Source organism: Crocuta crocuta, unplaced genomic scaffold (assembly GCF_008692635.1).
Source record: "Crocuta crocuta isolate KB4526 unplaced genomic scaffold, BGI_CrCroc_1.0 scaffold107, whole genome shotgun sequence".
NCBI classification, from domain to species: Eukaryota; Metazoa; Chordata; class Mammalia; order Carnivora; family Hyaenidae; genus Crocuta; species Crocuta crocuta.
Genome location: NW_027531877.1, coordinates 3,528,467 through 3,555,313, shown reverse-complemented (window position 1 = coordinate 3,555,313; position 26,847 = coordinate 3,528,467). Strand labels below are relative to the sequence as shown.

Sequence of the window (26,847 nt, the reverse complement as noted above, 5' to 3'; positions counted from 1 at the left end):
ATGGAATGCCTTTCTATTCTTTCCTCACATTATCATGTATTTCCTTTTTGTTCTAGTGGTGTGATACATTTTATTAATTGACAACAAAAATCAAAACATCTTTATAAATGATAAACTGATCGTGGTGTATTATTCTTTAAATATCCAGTTGAATTTGATTTGGTAGAATTTAAAACCTAGAATTATGTACTCACAAATTAAATTATTCTGTAGGTACCTCTGTGTGTGTGTGTGTGTGTGTGTGTGTGTGTGTGTGTGTGTGTTTTACAAGTTTATGCTGGCCTTAAAAAATAAATTAGGGCGGTACCTGGCTGGTCCAGTTGACAGAGCATTCAACTCTTGATCTTGGGGTTGTAAGTTTGAGCCGCATGTTGAGTGTAGAGACTACTTAAAAATTAAGTGTTTCTGAAAAAAGAAAAGAAATTAGACAACTTTCCGTCACTTTTCTGTGTTTCACTATGAGAATTATTTGTTCCTTTGTCATATTTATCTTAATACATTAAAAAGATTCAGTCACCCTCACTTTAAATCTTTACACTATTGCCACTAACTTTAGTTCTCTCCCTGGTGTACAAACAACTCTTTATAGATAACATTTCCAATTTTCAGCAAATGTGTAAGTTGTATTTTTGCTACAAATGAATATAAACTCCAGAAGGGTGATATCTGTCAGGCAGAATGCTGAGCCACACAGATTGTGCAGCAGAGTGGAGAGCCAGGCACAGGCTCTGTTAGAGAGAATGGGATGTGGAATGACCATCCAGCACCAAAGAAAGGTCACAAGTTCACTCAAATATGTGAGAGCTTTGCCTCCTAAGTGTAAAAGGGCAGTTATATACAATAGTGCACATGGGTCAGAGGGTGGAATCTGAGGCCTGACAGTCTGAAGCCTTTTCTGAGTTTCACCAGCTACCTATGTGACTTTGGGTAAATACCTTTCCTGCCCTATGCCTTGGTTTCTCCATCTGTAAAATGGGAATAATTTGTAGTACGTAGTTCATACGGTGAAAATTAAATGAACTGATTTACAGAAAGGTTTTAGTACAGTGCCTGGTGCATAATAAGCATGATGTTGCTATTAACTATCATTATGATTGTTCTTCAGACAGTGACAGAGACATGAAGAGCACAGTGACAGTGGATACTGTCATAGTAACTGGAGACATTGTTGTGCTGTAGAAGTGATCGTATAATAGTTTTCACTAACTCTACAGTTGTTCTAAGTTTTCCAGTTCCTTCCAATAAGCTACCAAAAATTCTAGAATTCAAAACTCTGCTAGAAACATAAAAAAAATCTAAGAACCTTGACTACAAACCAACCACAGGACTCTATGGAATGTGCCTGAGGTGCACTTTGGCTATCTCCCCAAGTCCATGTGTGCACCACTGCAGAGAGGGCAGTTCTGAGGTCCTGCTTTCCAAGCCACAGTTCCAGTGAAAGGAAGGTAGGAAGAGCCTCCTGTAAGGAGCTAATAAGGATTTAGTATACGATAAGGTTGCCATTACAAATTAGCAAGGAAATGGAAAATTATCCAATAATTGACTATTTGGGAAAAACATTGTAGCATATTAAAATAAGGTTTATAAATTCCATATTAATTATAGTTAAGTGTTAACTGTTAACATATAAATAAGTCTAAGGTCCCACAACTTCTGACCTCTTGAATCATGAAAGCGATGAAATTAATTTTTAAAATGAAATATCCATGAATTTTGAAGATGTATTTTTCAAAAACCAACAAAGCACCTGAGAACTTAAGTGGCAAACAGGGAAAATAACTGAAGCATAGATAAAAGGTGAAAAGCTAGTGTCCTTACTCTATATAAATATATTGCAAATTAATTAGATAAAGATAAATGTCTTTAAATAATAAGATTTAAGGACACCGTTAAATAATTCATAAAGTGGCCATAAACATATGAAAAAAAACTTTTCTCTCAGGAAAAATAAATTGCCATTGAAAATTATATATTATTTTCCATATTTCACGTCAATATTCATTTTTAAAAAATAATAACGTACACTATCATTAGGAAAGATGAAGTGGTGTGCTCTCAAGCCCTGCTTGCAGAGAGTATGTTGGTTTAACCTTTCTGGAGGTCAGTTTAATAGAGTCAAATGTATTGACTCCCATGTTCACTTCTAGGAATATGTCCACAGAAAATAAGCAAAAATGTGGAAAAAGATATATGTGCAAGAATATTATGGCATTATTTAGAATAGCTACAAAACTTAGGATTCTCCAAAAAGAAAATAATTTAAATGTCCTATAATAAGAAAAGGATCAAAATAATTATGCTGAGTTCAGTCAATGGGATTTATGCCACATTATATAAGTAACATTTTAAAATCTTAACCTTAGTACATGGGAAAACAGTTATGATCAATATTAAATGAAAATGGGCAAAAATAAAAATTACATGTATAGCATAATCTCAATTTGTAATGAATAGATACGTGTAACTGCAGCACTATGCTCAGAACTGTTAGTCTTTGATTTTTACAATATTAAAATATCTCTATACCCTCTGATCAATAGGGACCATCCATCCCTCTGTACCAGTCATTCCCCAGGAACATATACACATTACCCACAATTTAGCAGCTGAAAAGTTATAGATCCCACTCCAGCTGTTAGGCCTGCTTCCATTCTGATAGAGGCTCTGATAAGCCAGTTGTTAGATCCTCTTAATATAGACCTCTTAAAATAGACCCTTGACCTGGTCCCTTATTGCAGAAGGGGAAATTGGGGTGGGGAGGGGGAGACAGAGATTCACTTAGTAAATAAACAACAAAATGTGCCTACTGTTAGCCAAACTCACACTATCTTAGAAAATCTTTTAGTCATTTTTTTCAGGTTCTATCATTGTTTGTATTCCAACCATGGGAAGATAGCAGTGTGAGAGATTAACGATTTGCATCGCTAGCTTGATTAGCTAGTTCTGTCCTGCCAGCAGCCACAGGCGTGAAGTCACTGTCCTAATCTCTGAGGCTTAGTACCTCAGGGTGCTGTAATACCTTCTACGACTTTGTCCCTTCTGGGTTTTTTTGCCTCCTGGCCTCACAGTTTTTTGCTTTGCTTGCTCCTCAGGAACCTGCTTTCTTATTTATATAGCCTGTGAGTTGGGTTACCACTCATTTTCAGTCATACCCATTTTGAGTGCAGAATGAGGAGCAAGAGACAGTTGAGATTTTGAAGGAGAAGATGGAAAGAGCAGAGGCTCACAAGTGCTCATTCTGAAGCAACCAGATCCTTCTGCTCCTGCTAGTGTTTCTCCATACTCCCTCATTACATTATACAGGCTGGTAGAGGAACAGAGGCTCCAGGAAGGAAGAGGTGGGAAGGAAACCCATTGTGCCACATAAATCAACCACATACAACACATCGATAGCTTAACAGTGATTATCTTTGAGGATGTATTTTCTTCTTTTTATCTGTATTTCTTTAATTTTTATAAAGCATTAGAATATTATAAATAAAATAACACAAAATCATAGATCAGTTGAATCAAAATATCTGGGGATAGCATTTGGACATCAATTTTTTTAAGCTCCTGAGGTGACTCTAATGTTTAGCCAGTGTTGAGATCCAGGGATATACTCAATCTCTCATTTTACAAAACAGGCAGCTGAACCCAGATAGGTTCACAGTAACACTCTTGGCTAATATGCTCATTGTTCAAAAAGAAGATTGTTTATGAGACTCAGATTTAAGTGGGAAGTCAAAGCTCTTAGTTACTGAGAAGTCATTTCTGTTGCTACTCAGAACTGCTACTTAGATCTCATAATATTAAATGTGTAAAACTCTGATAATCCAGCATAAACCAGCCTTACTTTAAGCATATATCCATAATATATGATAGTTGATGGAAGCTGTTAATTCAACTCCACTTAAAATCATAGGGGAAAGCCTTCTAAAATTGTTTAAAGGAGCAGAAGACTCCTTCTTCCACCACTTTTCCTAACTCTCATCCCAAGAATTATGAAAAATGAGACTTCAATTCTTATATCCACTCTCTTCAACTTGCCAATTGGAAAAGAATATGCTGGGGCACCTGGGTGGCTCAGTTGGTTAAGTGTCTGACTTCGGCTCAGGTCACGATCTCACGGTTCGTGGGTTCAGACCCCGCGTTGGGCTCTGTGCAGACAGCTCAGAGCCTGGAGCCTGCCTCAGATTCTGTGTCTCCCTCTCTCTCTGTCTCTCCCCCACTCACACTCTGTCTCTCTCTCAAGAATAAATAAACATTAAAAAAAAATTTTAAAGAAAGAAAAGAATATGCTAATGCAATCAATAAACACATAATTATCAAGTATCTACAGTATATCCAACACTATTCCAGCTTCTACTATCTAATGTTAGAGGTTTTTTTCCTGTAATAAAGGCAAAACTATACTGCCAAAATTCTAGTCCAATCATATGAAGAGTGATTATTCACTAGGTTTGGCTTTATTCTCTGCCTTTTATAACATAGCAGTGAAACCATATAGAAAGCATAGACATCTTTCAAAACACATGAGACAGCTGTTCAGGAACTTAATTGTCAGTCTGTGACTGTGGGCAGAAAGCAGGTATAGACATTTTCAGGGTCAGTGCAAATTTAAAGAAAATTTAAATAAGTAAGAGTTCATATCCAGTCTGGGAATTAATGATTGATAAAGAGGCAAAAAGCAAAGTCAGGACAACAACAAGGATAGCCATGGAAGGCCAGATGACAGCATGTGTCTGCAACAAGGCTCCAGGAGCAACGCAAAGCAAAGGGACTACAGAGTGACGGACTTGTTCAATCTCTGACACAGGACCAAACTAAATTTGTTTTCTTAAACTGTTTTCAGAAGATCAAGGCACCAGGAACATATTTTACATGGCCACAGTAGAGGGCCACTTGGAAGATGTCTTTTAGAAGACCCAAGGAAGACCTCCTTCTCCAAACCCTTTCCAGCTCAGTAGTCATTATACAGCAACAATAGGTGATTTGTTATTTGGCTCTCCACAGATGTAAGAAAGACATATAGAACCTCAATCATGAAAGGAACCATAGAGGTCACCCTTCTATTCAGCACAGGTATCTAATCAACAGCATCCCGAGCTATATTGCTTGGAGCCCACTTAAACATGGGGAGTGATTAGAAGCACACTAACTTGCAAGATAAGCTCTTATAGTTTTGAATAGCTCTAGTTATTTAAAGTCTCAATTAGTTTAATTTCTACCCAACCGGGAACGACCCACCACTCGTTCTCCCTCTGCATCTACAGAAAACAAATATAAATCCTCTTCCAGTTTTCCAGTATTGGAAGACAGTGGTAGTGTCTTCTTCCAGATAGCAAGCCCTGCCTTTTTACTCTATTCCTCAACTCCCAGAGTCCCCGGGTAAAATGACAAATAGTTGATGTAGACTCCTTCCATTTTTTTTGAAAATGAAAAAGGTAGGTTGAGTGGTATATCTGATCCAGGAAAGAGTTAGGGAGATTGGAGGAAGGGTGGTTGAAACAACATTTGGCTTCCTTTGCAATTTCCAAAGGCCAACTAAGCTAGCACAGTCCTTCATAAAATTCATTTAAAATTTATACCTTCCTAATTGCCAGAGAATTTATTGACAAAATATTTTAACATCAAGATGTCCACAAGACTCCAGTGGCTGAGGAAACCAATTGAAAATGCATGCTAACTCACTCAATCCATCCATTTATTGCACATGTACTCAAAGTACTATGCACTGAAAATTGAGATCTCACTTCTTAAGAATTAGTATTATTAAATGATGAGAACAAACTGAGGACCAAGGCGGGTGGGGGAGGGGGATAGGTGGGTGATGGGCATGGAGGAGGGCACTTGTTGGGATGAGCACTGGGTGTTATATGTAAACCAACTTGACAATAAACTATTTAAGGAAGAAAAAAAGAATTAGTATTATTAAAATGAAGGTTTGTTCTATGAAAATACATTCTAGAGAGGCATCATTACTGAAGTTCAACACAGACATGCTTCTTAAAATAGCAAATTCCATTTCCTAGCCCCCACCCCCACCCCACCCCCCAGGTCTAGTAGAGATGCCAACTGTGGAATAGCATTCACAGGTCAGGAGAAGCATCCCGAGGAACACAGTGCTGCTGAGATTCAAAGAAACACAACATGTGCTACATCACGAATCCAGTTATTAAGAAAGGTCTGATTATGGCCAGATATTTACCCTTGAGATAATATTGTTGCAAGACTTCTCCGCACAGAATGAAATCTCTTTTTCCACTCCCAGGGCATGAAAAGTTGCTTTGAGTACTTATTCTCTCAGCTGGCATATGCAGAAAGCTTGGAGCTATTTTTCTCTTTAAAATGTTAAAAAGAAACTCTTTTTCCTCCTCCCATATGACTGGTACTTTTAAAAAATTCTTAAAATCTCCAGCCAATACACCCTGAGGGACTGGAGGAAGAAACAACAGAAACAGCAAAATGTTTCAGCTCACAAGATCTCTGTAGCCTGCTCAGCAATGCATAAGGTGTCATTAAGGACAAAAAAGACAGAGAGTCCTATCTACACCAAAGAAGTAATATTAATAATAATTGACATGGTCTGAATGCTTACTCTATGCAGGTGTTGCTCTAAGCACCTTTATATGGATTAACTCATCTAGCTCTCCAAACAGTCCTACCAGGTAATTAGTATTCTTATCCCATTTGACAAGGGAAGAATAGGAACAGAGAGGTTAAGCAATCCACCCAAGGTCACAGAGCCAGCAGGTAAGCGGCAGTGCCAGGGTTCAAACTCTGGAAGTTGGGTCTGTGCCCTTACAGTTTTTCTACATTGCCTCCAAGTATGTATACAGTGTGTCACATAATATATATGATCAGTTGTATGAAATTACTTTTGTTTCAATGCCATTTATCAGTGACTTTAAACTTGTTTCTGTCCTGCCAAGACTTCCAGACTGGCTTTTAATTCCTTCCAGCAGAACTGGCACCATCCTGGTTCAGGGACCAGGTCAAGGCCCACAGAGACTCTTCATCACCAGTGGGTGGCAATATTGTCACATGGAGCCCTCAGGGTACAATGGTAGACCTGGCATCATTCCTAAAATTAGAAAGGCCTCACCACCTTATGGATAAGTCATTCCAGGCAGCTCCCAAAATGCAGTTTCTCTACTATCCCTGAAACACCCAGGATAATCCTGCAGGAGGAGGGAGGATCTGAATTAGGAGAATGTCCAGGAAACTATTCATATAAGTGATTCTTCTTCCACCTTGCCATATCCCTGGTATATCTCTGTTGTCAATTGCACTCATGTCTTCCCGCTAGGGTGTGACTTTCTTAAACACAGAGACTCTACAATCTTTGTCGCAACAATTTCACCAGCCTAGGGTAGATGTTGAGTAAATGGATGAATGATTAAACTTCGGTTCCTCACAGGCAATCAGTTCCACTGCAAGGAACAGTCTAATAAAGATGTGCAAAGTCCTCTGTTGTTAGCCAAAATTAATCCAGACTTCATGGTGATTCTAGGGTGGGTGATCCAAGGATCTTCAGAATAGAATGAACTAAAGAAAGCCTCTCAAGACCATTCTGCTCTGGACTCTTAAAACTGCATTACCTAGTCTATCTGCACATTGACTTGACTTGTTAAGCAGAACAAGTGTCAAGCTGACCTCTGGGTAAATTTCAAGAAAATAGGCCAGTAACTGATGCAGGCAATGGCTTTCCCAAGAAACTCCACAATAATAACTCAAGGACAGAACTATTGTGAGAAGCTGTAGAAAAGGGGCCTACATTTGTGTGAAACCTGAGAAATTCTGAGGAAGTTCCTCTAATCCCAAACATTTCTAGTAGCCTGTCATATGTCTGAAATCCCACTATTAAAGTGATAGACACAAGAGATTAGGTAGACAATTTATGATACCTCCAGAAAACTTTCAGGGTTTTTAACCATGAAAAATTAGGGAAATAGATGATTATAAGAATGCCTATCCTTCCAATTTTTAGGTAAAAATTAATACAATTTTAAAATATGTATCCATTTTTTTTTAAGTTTATAGAGAGAGAGAGAGAGCACAAGCAGGGGAGGGGCAGAGAGAGAGAACAAGAATCCTAAGCAGGATCCACACTGCCAGTATAGAGCCCGATGTGGTGCCCAAACTCACAAACTATGATATCATGACCTGAGCCAAATTCAGACACTTAACCAGCTGAGTCACCCAGGCACCCCTATACCTGTGTTTTTAATTGGTACCCCTATACCTGTGTTTTTAATCTAGGGCTTTTGTAACGGTCAGAATTAGAAAATTTTTCTTTTTCAGAACTTTGTCGAATATCCAGGACTTGTTTTCTCAGTTATAGACATACTAGGCTCTATTTACCCATTTAGTAGTATCACATTATTAAAATATTTTTTAGCGTTTGTTTATATTTGAGAGAGAGACCGGATGAGCAGGCGAGTGGGAGAGGGGCAGAGAGACAGAATCCAAAGCAGGCTGTGAGCTGCCAGCTGTCAGCACAGAGCCCAACACGGAGCTCGAATTCATAAGCAGTGAGATCATGACCTGAGCCAAAGTCGGATGCTTAACCGATTGAGCCATCCAGGTGCCCCAGTAGTAGCACATTAATGTAAACTCAGCATTTAAGGAAAACTCTTGGTTTACTTCAATGATTTCTAAAAATACAAATTCATCATAGAGAATTTGGAAAATATAAAAGTTCTAAAGAACATCCAAGAGATGATCTCTGTTAACTTTTGGATGCATGTTCTTTTAATCTTCCATATTTCATGTTTACACATATACATCAATAACATTTTTATAAAACATAATCTACATCTATTCACATGCTTATTTCTTCCTATTTGCCTCTTTTCCATTTTATCTACTTTCAACCTATCCCCCCTCTGTGTGAATTCTGGAATTTCTCTCAGGGAGTCCCAAACAGCCACAATAACCTTATTAAAGAAAAACAAAGTTGGAGATTTCAACACTTTCAGACTTCAAAATATACTACAGATCTATAGTAATCAAAACCTATAGTACTGACAAAGTTAGGCATATAGATCTATGGAACAGAACTGTGAGTCTAAAACTAATCCCATACATATAAATCAACTGATAGACCTCAACATGACACCGACCAGTTAAGAACAGAAAAGCTTATCATCTCCTTCAATCTGTTTACTAAACGATTATTAGTAAACTAAAGTTCCAGCTAAAGTTTCTACTAGTTAGTCACACTGTTCATTCCTACAAAGCAAACTGTGAAGCTAAAACCCTAAGTTCTTTACTGATGTGCCACTGCTAAAACCTTTTAGCTGTTAGAACTCTATCAGTGATTAAAAGGAAAAACAAATACACGGACTATGCAAACTGACACAAAAGGAATTTATTGGTACATTTAAATTTAATGGTAGGGACTTGAAGTGTGGCTTGATTCGGGAGTTCAAATGATGTCTCCAGGTCTCAATTATTTCCCTCTTTTTGTCATACTCTGCTTTGCTCCTTGTGTTTTCTTTATTCTTAGACAGTTTCTACACCCAGAAGATGCCTCCCAGTCTCTCCCAAGTTCATGAGTAGTGGAATAAAGTAACAGTATTGCTCCCAGCAATTCTGATCAAAGTATATTGCCAATCACGGTCTCTGATTGGGTCATGTTCCTGAACCAATCTCTGTGGCCAGAATAATGCTGGGGCTGAGTGGCTTATTTCCAGGCTACATGTTCTGCCCCTGACCAGGGCTGTTGTCAATTCCACTGAATCAGCCAAAGTGGAGAAGAGCTGGTCCCTAAAGAATGCTCAGATTACTGTCACCTGTGTGGTGAGGCGGTTTTGAGCAACAATAACTGTGAGTTCAGCCACCTTTAATAAATCCAACTGGGTGTTTTAAAACTAGGATACCTTGCCCTCTGTTTATCTCTATTAAATACAATCTTATTAGAATCCTCTTGGAAAGTTATTTGAGGGAATTCTAATTCTATCAAGCAGTGAATTCCTCATTTCTCTCAACTCTATATGCTCAACAGTGTGATGAATGTACCTTACAGGTTTGATTGCACTCAGTATTGAACAGATTATAATCATGTTGTATGTGTCCCATAAACATATTGTTTATATCGTGCAAACACCAAGATCTTCTTTCTGAGGTGACATTACCAGCATCTTTGGATGTGGTCATATAACCAGATACCAGGCCCATCTTTGTCCTTAAATGTGAGACCTATTTTAGGGCCCAAAGATATCATCAACCTTTAAAAAAATTCTAGACTGCTAGGAGGACTTCTGGCAGAGTGAATGTTCTATGCAATATACAGATTCTTTATGTAGCCATCATCAAAAAAAGGCCTTCTTCTCTATGTGTTCCACATTTCTCATATTTCCTAAACACACACACACACACACAAAATAACAGAAGTAGTAGCAAAGTATATATAGTGTCTACTACATGCTAATCTATGTTCTAAAAGCACATAGGATTAAATATTAATTCATTTATTCCAGAAAACAACTCTATGACATAGGTGATTGTTGTAATTGTCGTCATCATCATCATCATCATCTCCATTTTAGAAACAAGGAAACAGGCCCAGAGAGGGTAATTTCTCAAATTCACAGAGCTAGTTAGTAAGGACCAGCACTTGAATGCAAGCTATGTGGCTCCAGAGTCCTTATGACAGAGGGGACATCTCTCACCTCTTATTTCCAGCGCCTAGGCAAATGCACAGGTGACCCTGCTTTGAAAACACCACCAGCTACAACAAATTTACTGTAGATGTATTAGGGAACCACTCACTTTACAAAGCAGCTTGTTGTCGTAAGTGAACCATTTTCAATAACAAGCTCCATCTGGGACAGGTTAACTGGTTAAAAAACATCACTAATCACTTCCCAGAAGTATGGGTCAGAGAAAGTCTGCCAACAGATTAGGATCACTGCCAACTAAATACATATTAGAAGTGTAAAGTGTTTCTGGTGTAATGTCCATATTTATAGAAAATATGCAATTTTAAAAACTTTTCTTACACACACATATTTTCCCTGAATAATGACTATGTATGGGGGGAATTGTAAAAGTTCTCTGCACAGCACCTCACTAAAGCTCCCAGCCCTTACTGTACTCCCCTAGGGTCATTTGACCCTCAGTTCTGTTGTCAACTTTGGCAGTACTATTAGCTGGTTCAATTGGTTCAATCTTGCACAAAGGTAGAGTACAGGTGGCTACCAAATTCAAAGGAGTTGCATACAGGTCTCTTCTTTCTGGAAACAGCATGTCATGTAACCCCAGCTGATTCAAATAAAGGAGTTTCATGAAGAAACTACATACAGAAGTGGCAGGGTGGGGAGAATGGTGTTTATTACTAAAGGGAACCCAGTAAGAGCTGGTTCTGGGGAGGAGGAAGTTCCTGGTGGGAGTGCAGCAGCTACAATTAGACATTACACCAGGTAAAGGCAGAAAGAAATTCCCTACCTCTTTCTCTTCTCCCTACCAGTCTCTTGCCAGTGTCTCCTGTGGGCAAGCCAGAGAGGGAGGGTTCCTGGGTGACTTAGTCAGCAAGTGTCAGCCCTTGGAGAACACAGCTGGGGGGAATAGAGTGGAGCATATGGCAGAAGAACAGAAAATAATACAATATCTCTGTGAGAGGTGGGTAAACTGAGTCATTGAGTTTAACAAGTTTAACATGTTTCAGATCAAAGAGGGGAACCTAGAACCAACTTGAGGGTCCTATTTTCCTCTCTAGTCTCATTGATTTTGAGAAGCCTGAAGGCCTAAAAAGAGTCAAAATCTCAGAGGACATCTAATCCCTCAGACTCCTTCCCAATATATGGTGATGTTACAACATGACCCACAGGGGTCCACCTTTCTTCAGAAGCATTGAGGGTACTTGTGAGGAGGATGACTCAGCCTCCTGCCTGGATTCATTATGTGTGATGTTGTGGATGTTGTTATTCTTTCAGTGAATACACACTAAGTGTATCTCTTTTTGATTCATGAAGGTGATTCATCTGAGGAAGTTGACCTGACCATGGTTTATCAGGCAGCTTCTAATGGAGATGTTAATGCTCTGACTTCAGTAATTCGGGAAGACCCATCTATCCTAGAATGCTGTGACAGTGAAGGTGAGCTATTTATGCATTTTGAATCCTGCAGAATGTTCTCCATTCTTTTAGAGATGGTCTTCAGAGGTGAGCAGTGTTAATAAAATTACATCTAACAGGACATTTGATACTGGAGAGACAAGGAGTATCCTGCCTGTGGCTACAGGTCCCTTAGTAGTTCTTTAAATGATGGTCTTGGATGCAAATCTTCCCATTTATTCTTTTACACTGCTTTGTGTAATGAATCCACTTGGTTTAGATTTATTTTCAACTTCTTTGTATGAATGACTAAAGGACATAGGCCAAGTAGTTAAAAAGAGGAATATGGAAAGAGGGCTATTTTTGGTAGCACTGGATGTTGGGAAAGTATGACTATTCAAGCCAGAAGCAAAGACCCGCTTCTCAGAAGATGGAGTAGATATACTTTTTTCTCTATTCCTCCTGCTAAATATAACTAAAAATTCTGGATGTTGTATATAATACAAACATAAGAACATTCCAGAAGGTGGAGAGAAAAATGACAGACTAGCTGGGACCACGCGACCCAGGGAATAACATCATGATAAGTTTCTTGGGTTTTCTTTTTTGCCCCTTGTATCTCAGACTTGGAGTTGAAGATTCCAACAGCTCAGACAGGCCAACAGTCACAGACCAAAAAACAAACAAACAAACAAAAAAAGCCCCAACAAAAGCCTGCCCTCTAGCCAAAGAAACAGGAAAGGGACCAAATAGCAAGACAGAAAAGTTGTAGATAATAATGAGTCTACTTCAACCAAACATCACACAAAAAACAGACAAATGAAAACCTGTGGCCTCAGACCCACTATTCCAGCAAAGACTAGTTAGAGATCTTGGACCTCCAGCCCAACTAGTGAGGATCCCCCCACCCAGCAATGAAGAGTCTTCTCCCCCAAATGTCAATGGAAGCTAAATAGGGAATTTGGACTTCTAATTCCATCTGGCAGTACTGAGGTCACACACATGCACCTTCTCCCCCTTTGGAGCAGTGTCAGGGAAAGCCAGCTAAAGTAGAGGGTTTAAGTAAGATTAGACAACTCAACACAATATCCCAAATGTCCAGATTTCAATAAAAATCAATTTGTCATATCAAGAAACAGAAATACCGCAAATTGAATGAAAAAGAATCAGTAGATACAAAACTGAAATAATAGATGTTAGAATTACCTGACAGATTTTGCAGAGGCCATAAAAAAAAAATACTTCAATGAGCAATTACAAACATGCTTGAAACAAATGAAAAAACAGGAAGCCTCAGCAAAAATAGCAGATATAAAGAAACACTAAATGGAAAAAATTTAAACTGAAAAATACAGCAATCACAATTAAGATCTCCATAGATTAAACTCAGCAGGAGAACGAGGAAGCAGAGGGAAAGAATCAACAAACTTAAAAATAGAACGATAGAAATGAGCCAGTCTGAACTGAAAGAAAATAGGCTAAAAAAAAAAAAAAAACACCAGGGACTTGTGGGACTATAACAAAAGGTTTTTTTTTTTTAATGTTTATTTATTTTTGAGAGAGAGTGCAAGTGGGGAAGGGGCCAGTGCAAGTGGGGAAGGGGCCGAGAGAGAGGGAGACAGAGGATCCAAAGCGGGCTCTGAAAGGTCAACAAGGGAGAAGGAAGCTACCTGCAGGAGGGAGGGAGTTGTGCCCGGAAAGGGCAGAGAAACAGGCCCTTGCGTCAAGGTGATCACGTGAAGAAGACATATCCCCTTAATGTCTTTTCTTCAAAAACCAGAAGGCCTGAATTCACTGAGTTTTTTAAAACAGTGGGACTTGGAGCCTGTAGCTTTAAAAGTCAGCTGACTCATCTCTGGGTGAGCTGGGAGGTCACTGCCCTTAAAGAGGTAGCAGACTACATAGAAAGACAACAAAAAACTGGGAATTTACCTAACGCCAGGACACATGGAAGACAGATCTGTTCAGACTGATTTCTGAGCATGTTGGGGGACTTCTCTGAAAATGAGGGAACTGGCAGACACCATTTTCCTCCTACCTACCCCTTAGCATAAACACAGAGTCACCTGGAGGAGGTGGGGCTGCACAGACATTTATAGCCTTGGCCCAGGGCTCAGAACAAATTTTGTTCAAGGTACACACATGCCCCACCCAGCCACCAGGTGAACAACTGTTATCTTGAGGCCTGCCCAGCCGCAGCACAGCACCCAGCCACATGTTCCCTGCCATGTAGGGCACAGCTTCCAGCCACCATAGCAGTTCAGGTGATCCAGTGTAGGCCTAGTGGCCCAACACAAATTTTGCTAATACTGCCATCCTGCTCCCAAGTTCCCCAGGGGGCTTGCACCCTCAGAGCTGCTCTGCCTGGGTCCATTATCACCAAAGAGAGCTAGCACAGTTCACAACAGGCAGAGTCAGTACAGACAACTGCACTGAAAGGAAAAATGACTCAGATGCAACAGCAAGGCATAAGCAGCACACAGAATACTCTCCTGAAGTGCCAGGTCCTGATGAACAGAGGACACAACACTGCAGGGCACTCCAGGACCTCCTTTTCATAAAGTCATTACTTTCAATAAAAAGAGACATAGCTGATATTCTTAAGACACAGAAACAGACACAGAGAGGCAGACAAAATGAGGAAACAGAGAAATTCATCCCAACTGAAAGAACAGAACAAGGCCAGAGCCAGAGATCTAAATGAAACATATTTAAGTAACAACGCCTAATAAAGAATTTAAAGCAATGATCATAAGAATAATCACTGAACTTGAGAAAACAGTGTAAGACATGACTGAGACCCTTAAGATAAGGATAACTGAGACCCTTAGGTCTCCTTAGGGAGATAACATTGGGAATAACATAGCAGAGATAAAGGGATCAATAAACAAAATGAGAAACACTCTTGATGGAATGAATAGCAGGATGGAAGAAACAGAAGAGTGGATTAATGACCTAGAAGACAGAGTAATGGAAAGTAATCAAGCTGAATAAAAGAGAGAAAAAAGAATTACACAAAATGAGATAGGCTTACAAAACTCAGTGACTCCATTAAACATAGTAACATTTGTATTACAGGAGTCCCAACAGAAGAAGAGAGAGAAGGGGGCAGAATTTTTCTTTGAAGAAATAATAGCTGAAAACTTTCCTAATCTGTGAAGGAAAGAGATATCTAGATCTAGGAGGCACAGAGAATTCCCATCAAAATCAACAAACCAAGATGTCTTATAACTAAATTTACAAAATATAGTGATAAAGACAAAAGTCTTAAAAGCAGCAAGACAAAACAAGTCAGTGACTTACAAAGAAAAGCCCAAAAGGTTCATGGAAGATTTCTCAACAGAAACTTTGCAAGACAGACGGTATAGCATAATATTATCAAATTGCTGAATGGGAAAAATATGCAGCCAACAAAACTTTATCCAGCAAGGCTATCATTCAGAATAGAAGAAGAGAGAAAGTGTTTCCCATACAAACAAAAACTTTTATGATCACTAAACCATCCTGCAATAAATATTTAAGGTGACTCTGAATGGAAAAGAGAGACCAAAAGTGACAGTATAAAGGCAGGAAACACAAAAGAAGTAAAAATAAATACTTCTCTAAAAAAATAGTCAAGAAACTCACAAAAAAGGATATAAAATATAGTAACATATATCTAAAAAGAGCGAGGAGAGAAGAAAATAATGGGTTCAAAGTTAAATGACCATCAAATTAATATAGACTACTATATGATATGCAGAAGAGGTTATATACAAATCTATATATGAAACCACATATCAAAAGCCACTAATACACATGCAAAGGATAAAGAGAAAGAAATCCAAATATATCCCCAAAGAAAATCAGCAAAACATGAGAGAAAAACAAGAAAAGATCAGAGAAAATCTTCAGGAACAACCACAAAACAAGAAATAAAAAGGCAATAAATAGATATCTACCAGTAATTACTTTGAATGTAAATTCAAAGTGTTGGAATAACACTTGAATCAAAAGACATAGGGCAATAGAATGGATAAAAAAAAAAAAAAAAAAAAAACCCAAGACCCATCTATATGCTGTCTACAAGAGGCTCCTTTCAGACCTAAAGATACCTGCAGAGTGAAAAATAAGGGGATGGAGAAGCATCTATCATGCAAATGGATGTCAAAAGAAAGCTAGAGTAGCAATACACATATCAGACAAACCAGACTTTAAAACAACCATTGGGGCACCTGGGTGGCTCAGTCAATTGAGCATCCAGCTTTGGCTCAGATCATGATCTCAAAATTCATGGGTTCGAGCCCCACCCTGGGCTCTGTGCTGACAGCTCAGGGCCTGGAGCCTGCTTTGCATTCTGTGTCTCCTTCTCTCTCTGCCCCTCCCCCACTCGCACACTGTCTCTCTCTCTCTCTGTCTCTGAGAAATAAATGTTAAAAAATAAATAAAAATTAATTAATTAAATAAGTCAAAGATTGTAACAACAGGTAAAGAAGGACACAATGATAATAAAAGGGAAAATCCAACAAGAAGATAAAACAATTATAAGTATATACTTACCCAACATGGGAGCACCCAAACACATAAAACAATTAATAACAAACAGAAGGGAACTGATTGATAATAATACAATAATAGTAGGGGATGTTAACCCCTCTTACATCAATGGACAGATCATCTAAACAGAAAATGGGAAATAATGGCTTTGAATGCCACACTGGACCAGATGCATCTAATAGATAAATTTAGAACATGACATTCTAAAATAGCAGAATACCCATTCTTTTCAAACGCACATGTAACATTCTCCAGAATAGATCATATATTAGGCCAGAAAACAAGTCTTAACAAATTTAAGAAAATCAAAGTCATACCATTTGTATTTGCTGACTGCAGAGTGCTTTGAAACTAGAAATCAACCACAAGAAAAAAATCTGGAAGGACCAGAAATACATGAAGATTAAATAACATGATATTTAAAACAATAAATAACATGCTATTAAACAATGAATGGGTCAACCAGGAAATATGAGAAGAAATTAAAAAGTACATGGAAACAAATGAAAATGAAAACACAATGGTCCAAAACCTTTGGGATGCAGCAAAAAATGGTAGCAACCTCAAGAAGCAAAAAAAAAATCTCAAATAAACAACCTAACCCTGCACCTAAAGGAGCTAGATAAAGAATAACAAACAAAACCTAAAGCTACTAGAAGGAAGGAGGAGACAATAATAAAGATTAGAGAAGAAATAAATGATATAGAAATTTTAAAAAAATAGAACAAATCAATAAAACCAGGAGCTGACTCTTTGAAAATAAAATCAATAAGATTGGTAAACCTCTAGCCAGACTTATCAAGAAAAAATGAGAAAATAGTCAAATAAAATCATAAATGGGAGAGGGTAGGAGAAATAACAAACACCACAGAAATATGAACAATTGTAAGAGAATGTTATGAAAAACTATATGCCAACAAAGTGAACAACACAGAAAAAATGAGATAAATTCTTAGAAACATATAAATTACCAAAACTGTAACAGAAAGAAACAGAAAATTTGAACAAACCAATAACCAACAAAGAAATTGAATCAGTAATCAAAAATTTTCCAGCAAACAAAAATCTAGGACCACATGGCTTCACAGGCGACTTCTACCAAACATTTAGAGAAAAGTTAATACCTATTCTTCTCAAATAAAGAATATTCCAAAAAAAGTAAAGGAAATAAAACTTCCAAATTCATTCTATGAAGCCAGCATTATCCTGATACCAAAACTGAAAAGACACCATTAAAATAGAGAACTACAGGCCAATATCCCTCATGAACATAGATGCAAAAATCCTTAATAAAATGCTAGCAAACCTAATTCAATAATACGATTTAAAAAAACCATCCACAATCAAGTAAATTTATTCCTGGGTTGCAAGGATGGTTCAATATTCACAAATCAATCAACATGACATATCACATCCAGTAAGAGAAAGGGTAAGAACCACATGATCATTTCAATAAGATGCAGGGAAAGCATTTGACAAAGTACAATACCCATTCATGATAAAAATCCTCAACAAAGTATATTTAGAGGGAACATACCTCAACATAATGAAGGCCATCTATGAAAAACCCACAACTAACATTATCCTTAATGGGGAAGAACTGGGAGCTTTTCCCCTAAGGTCAGGAATAAGACAAGGATGTCTATTCTCACCTCTTCTATTCAACATACTACTGAAAGTCCCAGCTACAGTAATTAGCAGAGAAAAAGAAATAAGGTATCCAAATCAGTAAGAAAGAAGTAAAACTTTTATTATTTGCAGATGACACAGTGGTACATATATAGAGAGAAAACCCAAAAGACTCCACCAAAAAACTTCTAGAACTGATACATGATTCAGTAAAGTCACAGGATACAAAATCAATGTGCAGAAATCTGTTGACTTTCTCTACACCAATAATGAAGCAGCAGAAAGAGAAATTAAGATAGCAGTCCCACTTACAATTGCACTAAAAGCCATAAGATACCTAGGAATACACCTAACCAAAGAGGTGGAAGACCTATACTCTGAAAATTATAAAACACTGATGAAAGAAATTGAAAATGGCACAAAGACAGGGAAAGACATTCCATGTTCATGGGCTGGAAGAACAAACATTGTTAAAATGTCGATACCCAAGGTAATCGACATATTTAATGCAATCCCTATCAAAACTCCAACAGCATTTTTTAGAGAACTAGAACAAACAATTGTAAAATTTGTATGGAGCCACAAAAGACCCTAAATAACCAAAGCAATCTTTAAAAAGAAAAGCAAAGCTGGGGGCATCACAATTCTGGAGATGTGGATTAAGGAGTACACTCCTCGTGATGAGCACCGGGTCATGTATGAGAGTGTTGAATCACTGTATTACACAGTTGAAACTATTATTACACTGTATGTTAACTAACTGGAATTAAAAACATTAAAAAAAAAAAAAAAAAAGAATAAGCTGGGAGGAATCAGTTTTCCAAAATTCAAGACCTATTTTGTGGCTACAGAAATCATGAGTATGTAGTAATGGCTGAAGGACAGACACATAGATTAATGGAAAAGAACAAAGAATTCAGAAATAGACTCACACAAATATACGCAACTGATCTTTGACAGAGGTGCAAATGTAGTTCAGTAGAAGAAAGCCTATTCAACAAATGGTGCCAGAACAATTTAACACCCATAAACAAAGAAAAACAGTGAGAGGGAGGGAGGGAGGGAAGGAAGGAAGGAAGGAAGGAAGGAAGGAAGGAAGGAAGGAAGGAAGGAAGGAAGGAAGGAGAGAAGAGAGGAAGAAATAAAGAAGGAACTGTTACCACTATTTAAGACATAGTGCTTCATTGCTGCTTTTACGCAGAGTATTAGAAGAGAGAGATTTGTAGAGAAACTGGGTTGCCAGCTGCAATCTTGCAATGAGAACAGCAACCCTGCAATTTGTCCATTTTTAGGCATCTCCTAGGGTCATAGCTTGCAGCATACCCCAAGAAGACGTCGCCAATGAAAAACACTTAAACAAATCTCAGCTTGGCAAGAGATTGTGTCTGAGATTTGTTTTCTTCACCTGAAGAGTCTGAAGCGCTTGGATTCTGGCTTACCAGGCTGGCTTGTTCCAACCGAACTACAAGTTAATCAGAATGTGTAATTTCATCTCTGGTTTTCTTCAGAAAGAAAACCCACAAAGAACCAGATGCCTTGGCCTATATTACTAACCAAAACAGAGAAGTATTTCAATAAAGGTGGACCCTTTTCTTAAGAATGTGTGTAACCCAAGGCTAGGCAGCCATCACTGCCCTTTATCATTTACCACCTCTACTAAAAGTATTCTGGACCTGTGGCTGGAGTTGCCTTCCAGACAACTTCCAGATTCTATATTGTTTAAGCCAAGTTAGGAAGAACCTGCCTGTCATGTCCCAAACAGTGCTGATTCTCATGGTAGTAATGAGGAATTTTTAATCATTGGCACAAATTGTTTTAATCAATCAATTACTGCAAAATTACAGAAGATTTAATAGAGCCAGAAAAAAATACATAGTTTACATAAATGTAGCAACAATCATCTTCATTTCTCTTCAGTCTCATATAGTTCAACAGCTGAGTTTGTGTTGTGAGCAGTGCATTTATTTGCAAAGAGCATAAGAAGTGAACAGGCAAATGAAGCTCATAAATTTCACAAGTCAAATATTTTTAAAGGCTGTTGAAATGTCTCATTCCAGGATGTACCCCCTTGATGCATGCAGTTTCTGGACGTCAAGTGGACACAGTGAAGCTGTTGTTGAAGATGGGGGCCAATATTAACATGCAGGATGCTTATGGCCGCACAAGTCTATGCCTGGCAACATATCTGGTACTGATTATGTCTGTGGTGGCTGTCAAGGAGTGGGGAGGGCTTAGTGTTTTGTTATGAGGTCCCCTTGCAGAAGAATATTCTTGGATTTATGCCAGTGGAAATAAAGCTTGAAGCTTTCCTCCAATCATCTCTGACATTTATAGACTACTAAGAGCTGGTTTTGTGGATCTAAGTCATTTTGGATCTTCCTAACAGTCCTCCAAGTTAGAGGTGATTTTGTCATTAGAAAAATATTGAGGTACCTGAGTGACCTAGTCAGTTAGGTGTCTGACTTTTGATTTCAGCTCAGGTCAAGATTTCACAGTTCATGGGATCAAGCCTCACATCTGGCTCCAAGCTGACATCGCAGAGTCTGCTTGGGATTCTCTCTCTCCTCTCTCTCTGCCCCCCATTCTTTCTCCCCCTATCTCTCTCAAAATAAACATTTAAAAAATAAAAATATTATTTTCCATTTTAACCACATCAGAATTTGCCTTGGGGAATTTCTGGACATACTTGTTACTCTTTTTAAGAACACATTCCATTAATACCCTGAGTGGATGGTAGCACTTGAAGCTGCAGGTACCATTGTGGGGTAGGAACAGTTAAGTGGAAGCTAGAGAATGAGGAATACAGGAAACACTAAGAACCAGGAAAAGTCGGGGATAGTAGTAGCAGAGAAATACCAGGCTATTAAGGGGCAATACCAAGCATAGGACTCAACCCACAATCATCAGCACTCAATTCAAAAATTGTATAGCACCAGTCCTCATTGAGAGATTTCAGTTTAGCATTTTCCAATATTAGGTAAGCTTGGTAAACCTTACTGAAAACCTTCAAGCCTCTCTCTTTTCAAATCCTCCCTGCATTCCTTCTAGGAAACCCAAGAGCTACCTTGAGTCTATGTCAAGCAAGTTCTTCTTAGTGCTACATGTGGGTCATCATTCTCTTTCACTTCTAATGAGGCTCCTAGGAAATCTTCACCATAATTACTGTTGCAGCCAAAGCAGATTCTTGGATTTGCTATTGCTGCCCACTGATAGTGGTGGATTCACCCTGGGCAAGCCCCATGGTGTCCTGAAACTGCCTAGCTGAAGTAGGACTCTCTCTTTCCCAAATACCACACCTTCCTGCCACAGTCTAACATAGATTGCATGAGGTATTGCCCAATTATCACAAAGATTTTCTCTAGCAACTACTTTTTTTTCTGTGTGCATGCCCTCTTTCTCTAGGACTTAGACATGAAACTGGAAAGACTATTTTAAAGTGTTGGAATACTTGTTTCAAATCTACTTTCCAGGAGTACACTGTAGACCTCCTGAGTCAGACACTGAGAACAGACAGGGTAGTGGGTGGGAAAGAGACGTCTATGCAGACAAACCTCCTTGGCAATTTTTATACCCACTCAAGTTTGAAAACCATTGGTCTATGAGTAGTAGATGAAGTGTCATATCTCAGAGAGACACAGGAATGCCCTCCCAGGCCCCTTCCCTTCTAGCACATGTCTTAATAATTGCTCCTGCTATGGATTTTTACAGGAGGTATCCTATAGATCATAGTGGATAGTGAGCCTAGAGAGGTGCCACTTTTGCAGACAACGCTTTCTAGGAATGCATTCAGAGGAGCCACATGAAGGAAATATGCCTGCATGACAGCATGTGGCATCACCCTCTTAATGATGCCCCCTCTTCTTTGTGGTAGCCCAAGGAAGGACCCCTCCCTAGTCTTTCTGAGGCTCCCTGAGAAGGGGATGGGTGATCCTGGGGATTGCACTGTGGAGCCCACCAACCCCTTCTGGCAATGTTTGAATTCAAGTATTAAAAAGAAACTTGGCAAAGCGTGTACTTAGCAATTAAGTGTCCATCACAACTCCAAACTCAGTATACAAATATACTTACCAGGGATGTGTAACCTTAGACAAATCACTTCACCGTTTTGCCCTCCTTCCTCATTTGTAAAATGTACTGAAAATAATATCCTACATTTCAATTATGATTGGAAAAGAAACATATGCAGAGCCATCCAACACATAGTAGATAAAAATGTACTTATTGGTTCTGAAGAGTGACCACTGGTTTCAAGTGTATCCAGTGATTTTCTGATTTCTTTTCTGAAGAAAAAAAGAAAACCACATACACATAGTTCCAGGAAATGTTGCAAGATGATAAAAATGTTTCAAACCCTCCCCATGAGAAGATTTTTCAATAACTGTAAAACTTAGGCAACTCTAAAATTTGTCCAGCATGCCTTTCTTTTTTGTTTCCTTGTCATATTTTTTCCTTTTAATCAGAGATCTTGATGACTTGGACATTAGAAACTAAAACCAGATTTAATACATTAGTAAATTATAACTTAAGACTGAAAAACATTTGCTTCTACTTAAGACTTATATATTACTGGTCAATTCAAAACCATATTCAATATTATAACCTTTGAATGTGCTTTTATTAAAAGATTTTTTCCAGACTTTCTAGAACCAAAAAGTTCTTTTCTTATTATCTTTATTCTCCATTCATTTAGTAACATTTTTATTTTCATTGCTTCCAGTATTGTGAGAGAAAATCTCCAGTCATTTTTCTCTTCTGATGGGGTGGTCTTGAAGTTTAGCTATAAAGGAATGGAGGAAGACAGGAAAGACAGTTATCATATATACTATTCTTTGTAATAATTGTTTCATCTACTTAGAATTGAAGGAGTAACCCCAATGGTTCTGGAAGAATGTAGGAAGCATTCTCCTTGGCCAGACTTGATTATGAGTAGGGTTGGGTCAGTTACTTAAAGGAGTGTATAACAGAAAGGGAGGTAGAGCTAGCCTGCAATTATATCTGCCCTTTGAAAGGAGAGATAGTGGGGAAATGACCCAGCTGTAAGTGCTAAGCAAGAAGGCAACAAGCATGAGATGTAGCAATATTGCTCTCAGTCTGGAGAATTAGTGAACAGCAGGGAGTTCACACAAAGTTTCTTGGGGAATTCATAGTGGGTAAAACCCAGCCATAGGGAACCCTTAAAGGGTCCTGGTGATACCCCATATTCAGCATCAAACACATCAGTCAACAAGATGGCAAGGTCCCAGCCATTGAATTATGGCTCAGGTTAGGATTCTAGACATTGGGAAAGGGAGACTGACTAGAATAAGCAAAATATTATCCTTGTTGTTACTAGAGAGGGAACTTGGAAAAGAGGACCAAAGCCTGTTTGTCAGATATATACATAGATATAGACATAGATACAGATATAGAGGCACAGAGTGGAGGCTGGGACTCAAGAATGATATAGGAGTCCAATTTTTGGAATTGGACCATGGCACCCAGGTCAGACCATTGACAAGCATGATTTGGAACTAAGCCTACAGAATGAGAGGTTAGAACTACCACATGCCACATTTAGCCCTAGGAACTGCATATAAAAGTGGAATACTAGCAAGTAAAAATTGGGGAATGGAAGACAGAAGAGAGAGTCTAGGAATCCATCTATACCTGTTGAGTTAAAGTTCCTCCAGGATACCCAGGAATCCACACCTCAAGGCCTTCAGCTTTCCGATGAAGTGCCTAAATTGAGATTGTGATCCTTAACTACTTCAAATCAAACAAAACATACTGTTATCCACACCAAAGAAGAAAGAGAAAGAAAACTGGAGAAAGTTTGTTGGTCTGTTATACCAGGCTGTGTTATATAATGACACAGTTGCTCTTGTATTTCAGGGTTGGCTAGAAGGTTGTGTGAGTCTGCTCAGAAATGGTGCCAAGCACAATATACCCGATAAAAATGGCCGTCTGCCACTGCACGCTGCCACTGCTGAGCCCGATGTGAGGTAAGTAGCCAGGTTTGCACCATCCTCACATTTGGAGGAACTTACTTTGGATTAGAAGGGCACCTAATCAACCCTCTGAGGTAAATAAAGACAAAGCCCATCCATGTTTTTAAGTTGTGGCAGACAGGACCTCATCTCAGTGAAACAAAATATCCTGGAAGAATGTTAAACACTAATCTCATTCCTCTCCTACTTCAATAAAACCCTTTTCTCCTACACTCTGATTTAAGAAATGCTATTTTTCATCATCTGAATTCACATATTCATCCATTCAATCAGTCAGTTATTGATTCAATAACTGTTGAGTGCTTATCACGGACCAAGTGCTATTCTAGGCCTAGTGGTTGCCAGTAAGCACGACAGCATCTCTGACCTCACTGAGCTTACATTCTACTGAAGGAGTAAACAAATAAACAGGGTAATTTCAAAATAAATAGCATAATTTCAAATAGTGGGGAGGGGAGTGGAAGAGCACTGACTGGGCAGAAAGGTTAATGTCTCAAGTTAGAGTCATGCCAATATTTATGGGTTGGAAGGAAGCAAGGGACTCAGCAAAGGAGAGAGATAGGAAGACCACTGGGTTAGAAGGAAAACCAGGCCTGTGAGCTTTTGGGAGCTGTGTGAAGAAATATACAGAAGTAAGTTGGATGATCCAGAAGGTCACATTTTTGTAAGACAATTGAGCAACAAAGGAAAAAGTTTTGTCCAGACCAAGTGTAGCTTCCCCAATCCTCAATGTCTAAAAGGCTTTGGTGTCCTATCTTTTGAAAGCCCCTTGGAGCAGCTGATAATAGCATTTCCCATTGTGGAATCAGCAACATTCTGGGCACTTCCTTAATCTCCATCGCACAGAGCATGCCTCTGACAGGGATTTAGCATTCCCCAGTGCTAGGCCAGCACCACAGGGGGTACCTCAGCCTCTGGGAGCCTCATCCCCTAGACCATGCATTCAGAACTAAAATGAAGGCTTTGTGGCAATTCATGAGACCAAGGCCTCTTCCAAGTTGAGAGGTAACAGGATTTCTTCATTTCATTCTGTTTTACACCAAAAGCGTTTGGGAAATTCCAGAACTATTCCCAACCAAGCAATGCCTCTTATTACCATTGGATTATATCCAGGAATAATAGAAAACTAGGATTTACTCAAAGCCCAACAAAACAAGGAAGTTTAGAGAAGAAACAGCAAGCTCAGAGCTAACAATCAATAGACATCATAAAGAGATGACTCCCCTTTGATGAATTGGGAAAAAGAAAGAATGACTTTTCTGGACAACCCACAAAAATATTTAGTCACAAAATCATACTGTTTTCCCAAGAAGAATCTTTCAAAAATATGTTTAAAATGTACTTTCAAAACTATTCTACCTTGATTTCCTCTACTTGGTTTACCAACCTCACTGACTGGTCATTTCAAAATCTGCCTGATTCTGGAAGATAAATGCCTGCTTTTGTTATGGTAATTATAACTTTTGTAACAAATGAAACCCAAAGCTTCAGTGTTTTAACACAATAAAAGCCTTGTCCCAGTTAGATGTTCCTGGATTGGGGGTGGTTCCCCTCCATATGGTATCTCAGAGACTTAAGTTTCTTTCATCTTATGGATCCTCTTTGTTCAGCCTGGGGATGGGGAAAGAGCATGTGAAGAAGTTCCCCCACCTTATTTCCTTAAAATCTCAGCTTTTGATTCAATTCACTTCTCACATTCTTTTAATAAGGACTGTTCATTTACCACACTGGTCATGTACCACCCCTATATATAAGGAGCACTTAGGAATATAGAATCCACCTCCCAACCATGACTCCAGTCTAAGAAAGGGGTTCATGAACTTTGGTGAAAAGCTGTCTCTGTCACCAGGCCATTGCACCTGAAGAATGAACTAAGACTTGTCACTCAAAATTACTGCTCAGCGTTAATTTGGTCAGTCAATTGGGCTCATCATATCAAATCACTACGGTAGTAAATTAAAAAACAATCCAATTGTACTTCCTCTTTTATGGACATATTAGTCTATTTCTTATTATGACCAGCAGTGTCCCTAGACTCTCTAGGATCTACATTACATCACTATAAATGAGATAGCACAGAGTTGTGGTTTCCCCTTTTTCTTGAAATTATAACTAATGACCCAGCCACCACCTTCGGAAAAGCTAAAGCCAGAAAAATAAACATCCTTCTGTGTGCTGATGATATGGTTTTATTGTCCTAAATGGACATTTAGCTGATTCTAGAAGATAAAATCCTACTTTAGTTATAATACTAGCCGTGGTAACTAGGAAAACCCACAGATTAAGATTAACTATTCCAAAACCAAAATCAGCATTTCTGGTAAACGTTCTCCAAAATTGAATTGGGTGAAACCTCAACAACCCATATAGCAAAGCAACTGGCTTTGTTACCTAGAGAACATTTAGAAACTAGCTTGCCTTAAAAAATTTCCTGCAACATTACATTGCTTAAAATTAGATATTTTATCATTGTTTTATAAGAAATTTTATGGCCATGGCAGTGTTTGATAGCATCTGCATTCAGTGCTTCAAGTAGTAAGTAGCCAAGCCATGTCCTTTGGCACAAAAGTTGGCCTTCTATCATCCATTTGTTTGTGTATCAGCATGAACTCATAAATGTTTTCTGAAAAAAAAAAAAAAAAAAATATATATAT

At 38.5% G+C, this 26,847-nt stretch overlaps 1 protein-coding gene across 1 annotated transcript in view; it reads left to right on the top strand.

The window, feature by feature from the left end:
- ANKRD55 (ankyrin repeat domain 55) overlaps positions 1–26,847 on the top strand; it is a 156,933-nt gene that overhangs the window by 80,467 nt on the left and 49,619 nt on the right. The window contains exons 2-5 of the mRNA XM_077773051.1: positions 5,396–5,426; positions 11,961–12,083; positions 20,264–20,394; positions 24,078–24,187. Coding sequence (XP_077629177.1) covers positions 5,396–5,426; positions 11,961–12,083; positions 20,264–20,394; positions 24,078–24,187 — 395 coding nt within the window. The remainder of the gene's footprint in view (positions 1–5,395; positions 5,427–11,960; positions 12,084–20,263; positions 20,395–24,077; positions 24,188–26,847) is intronic.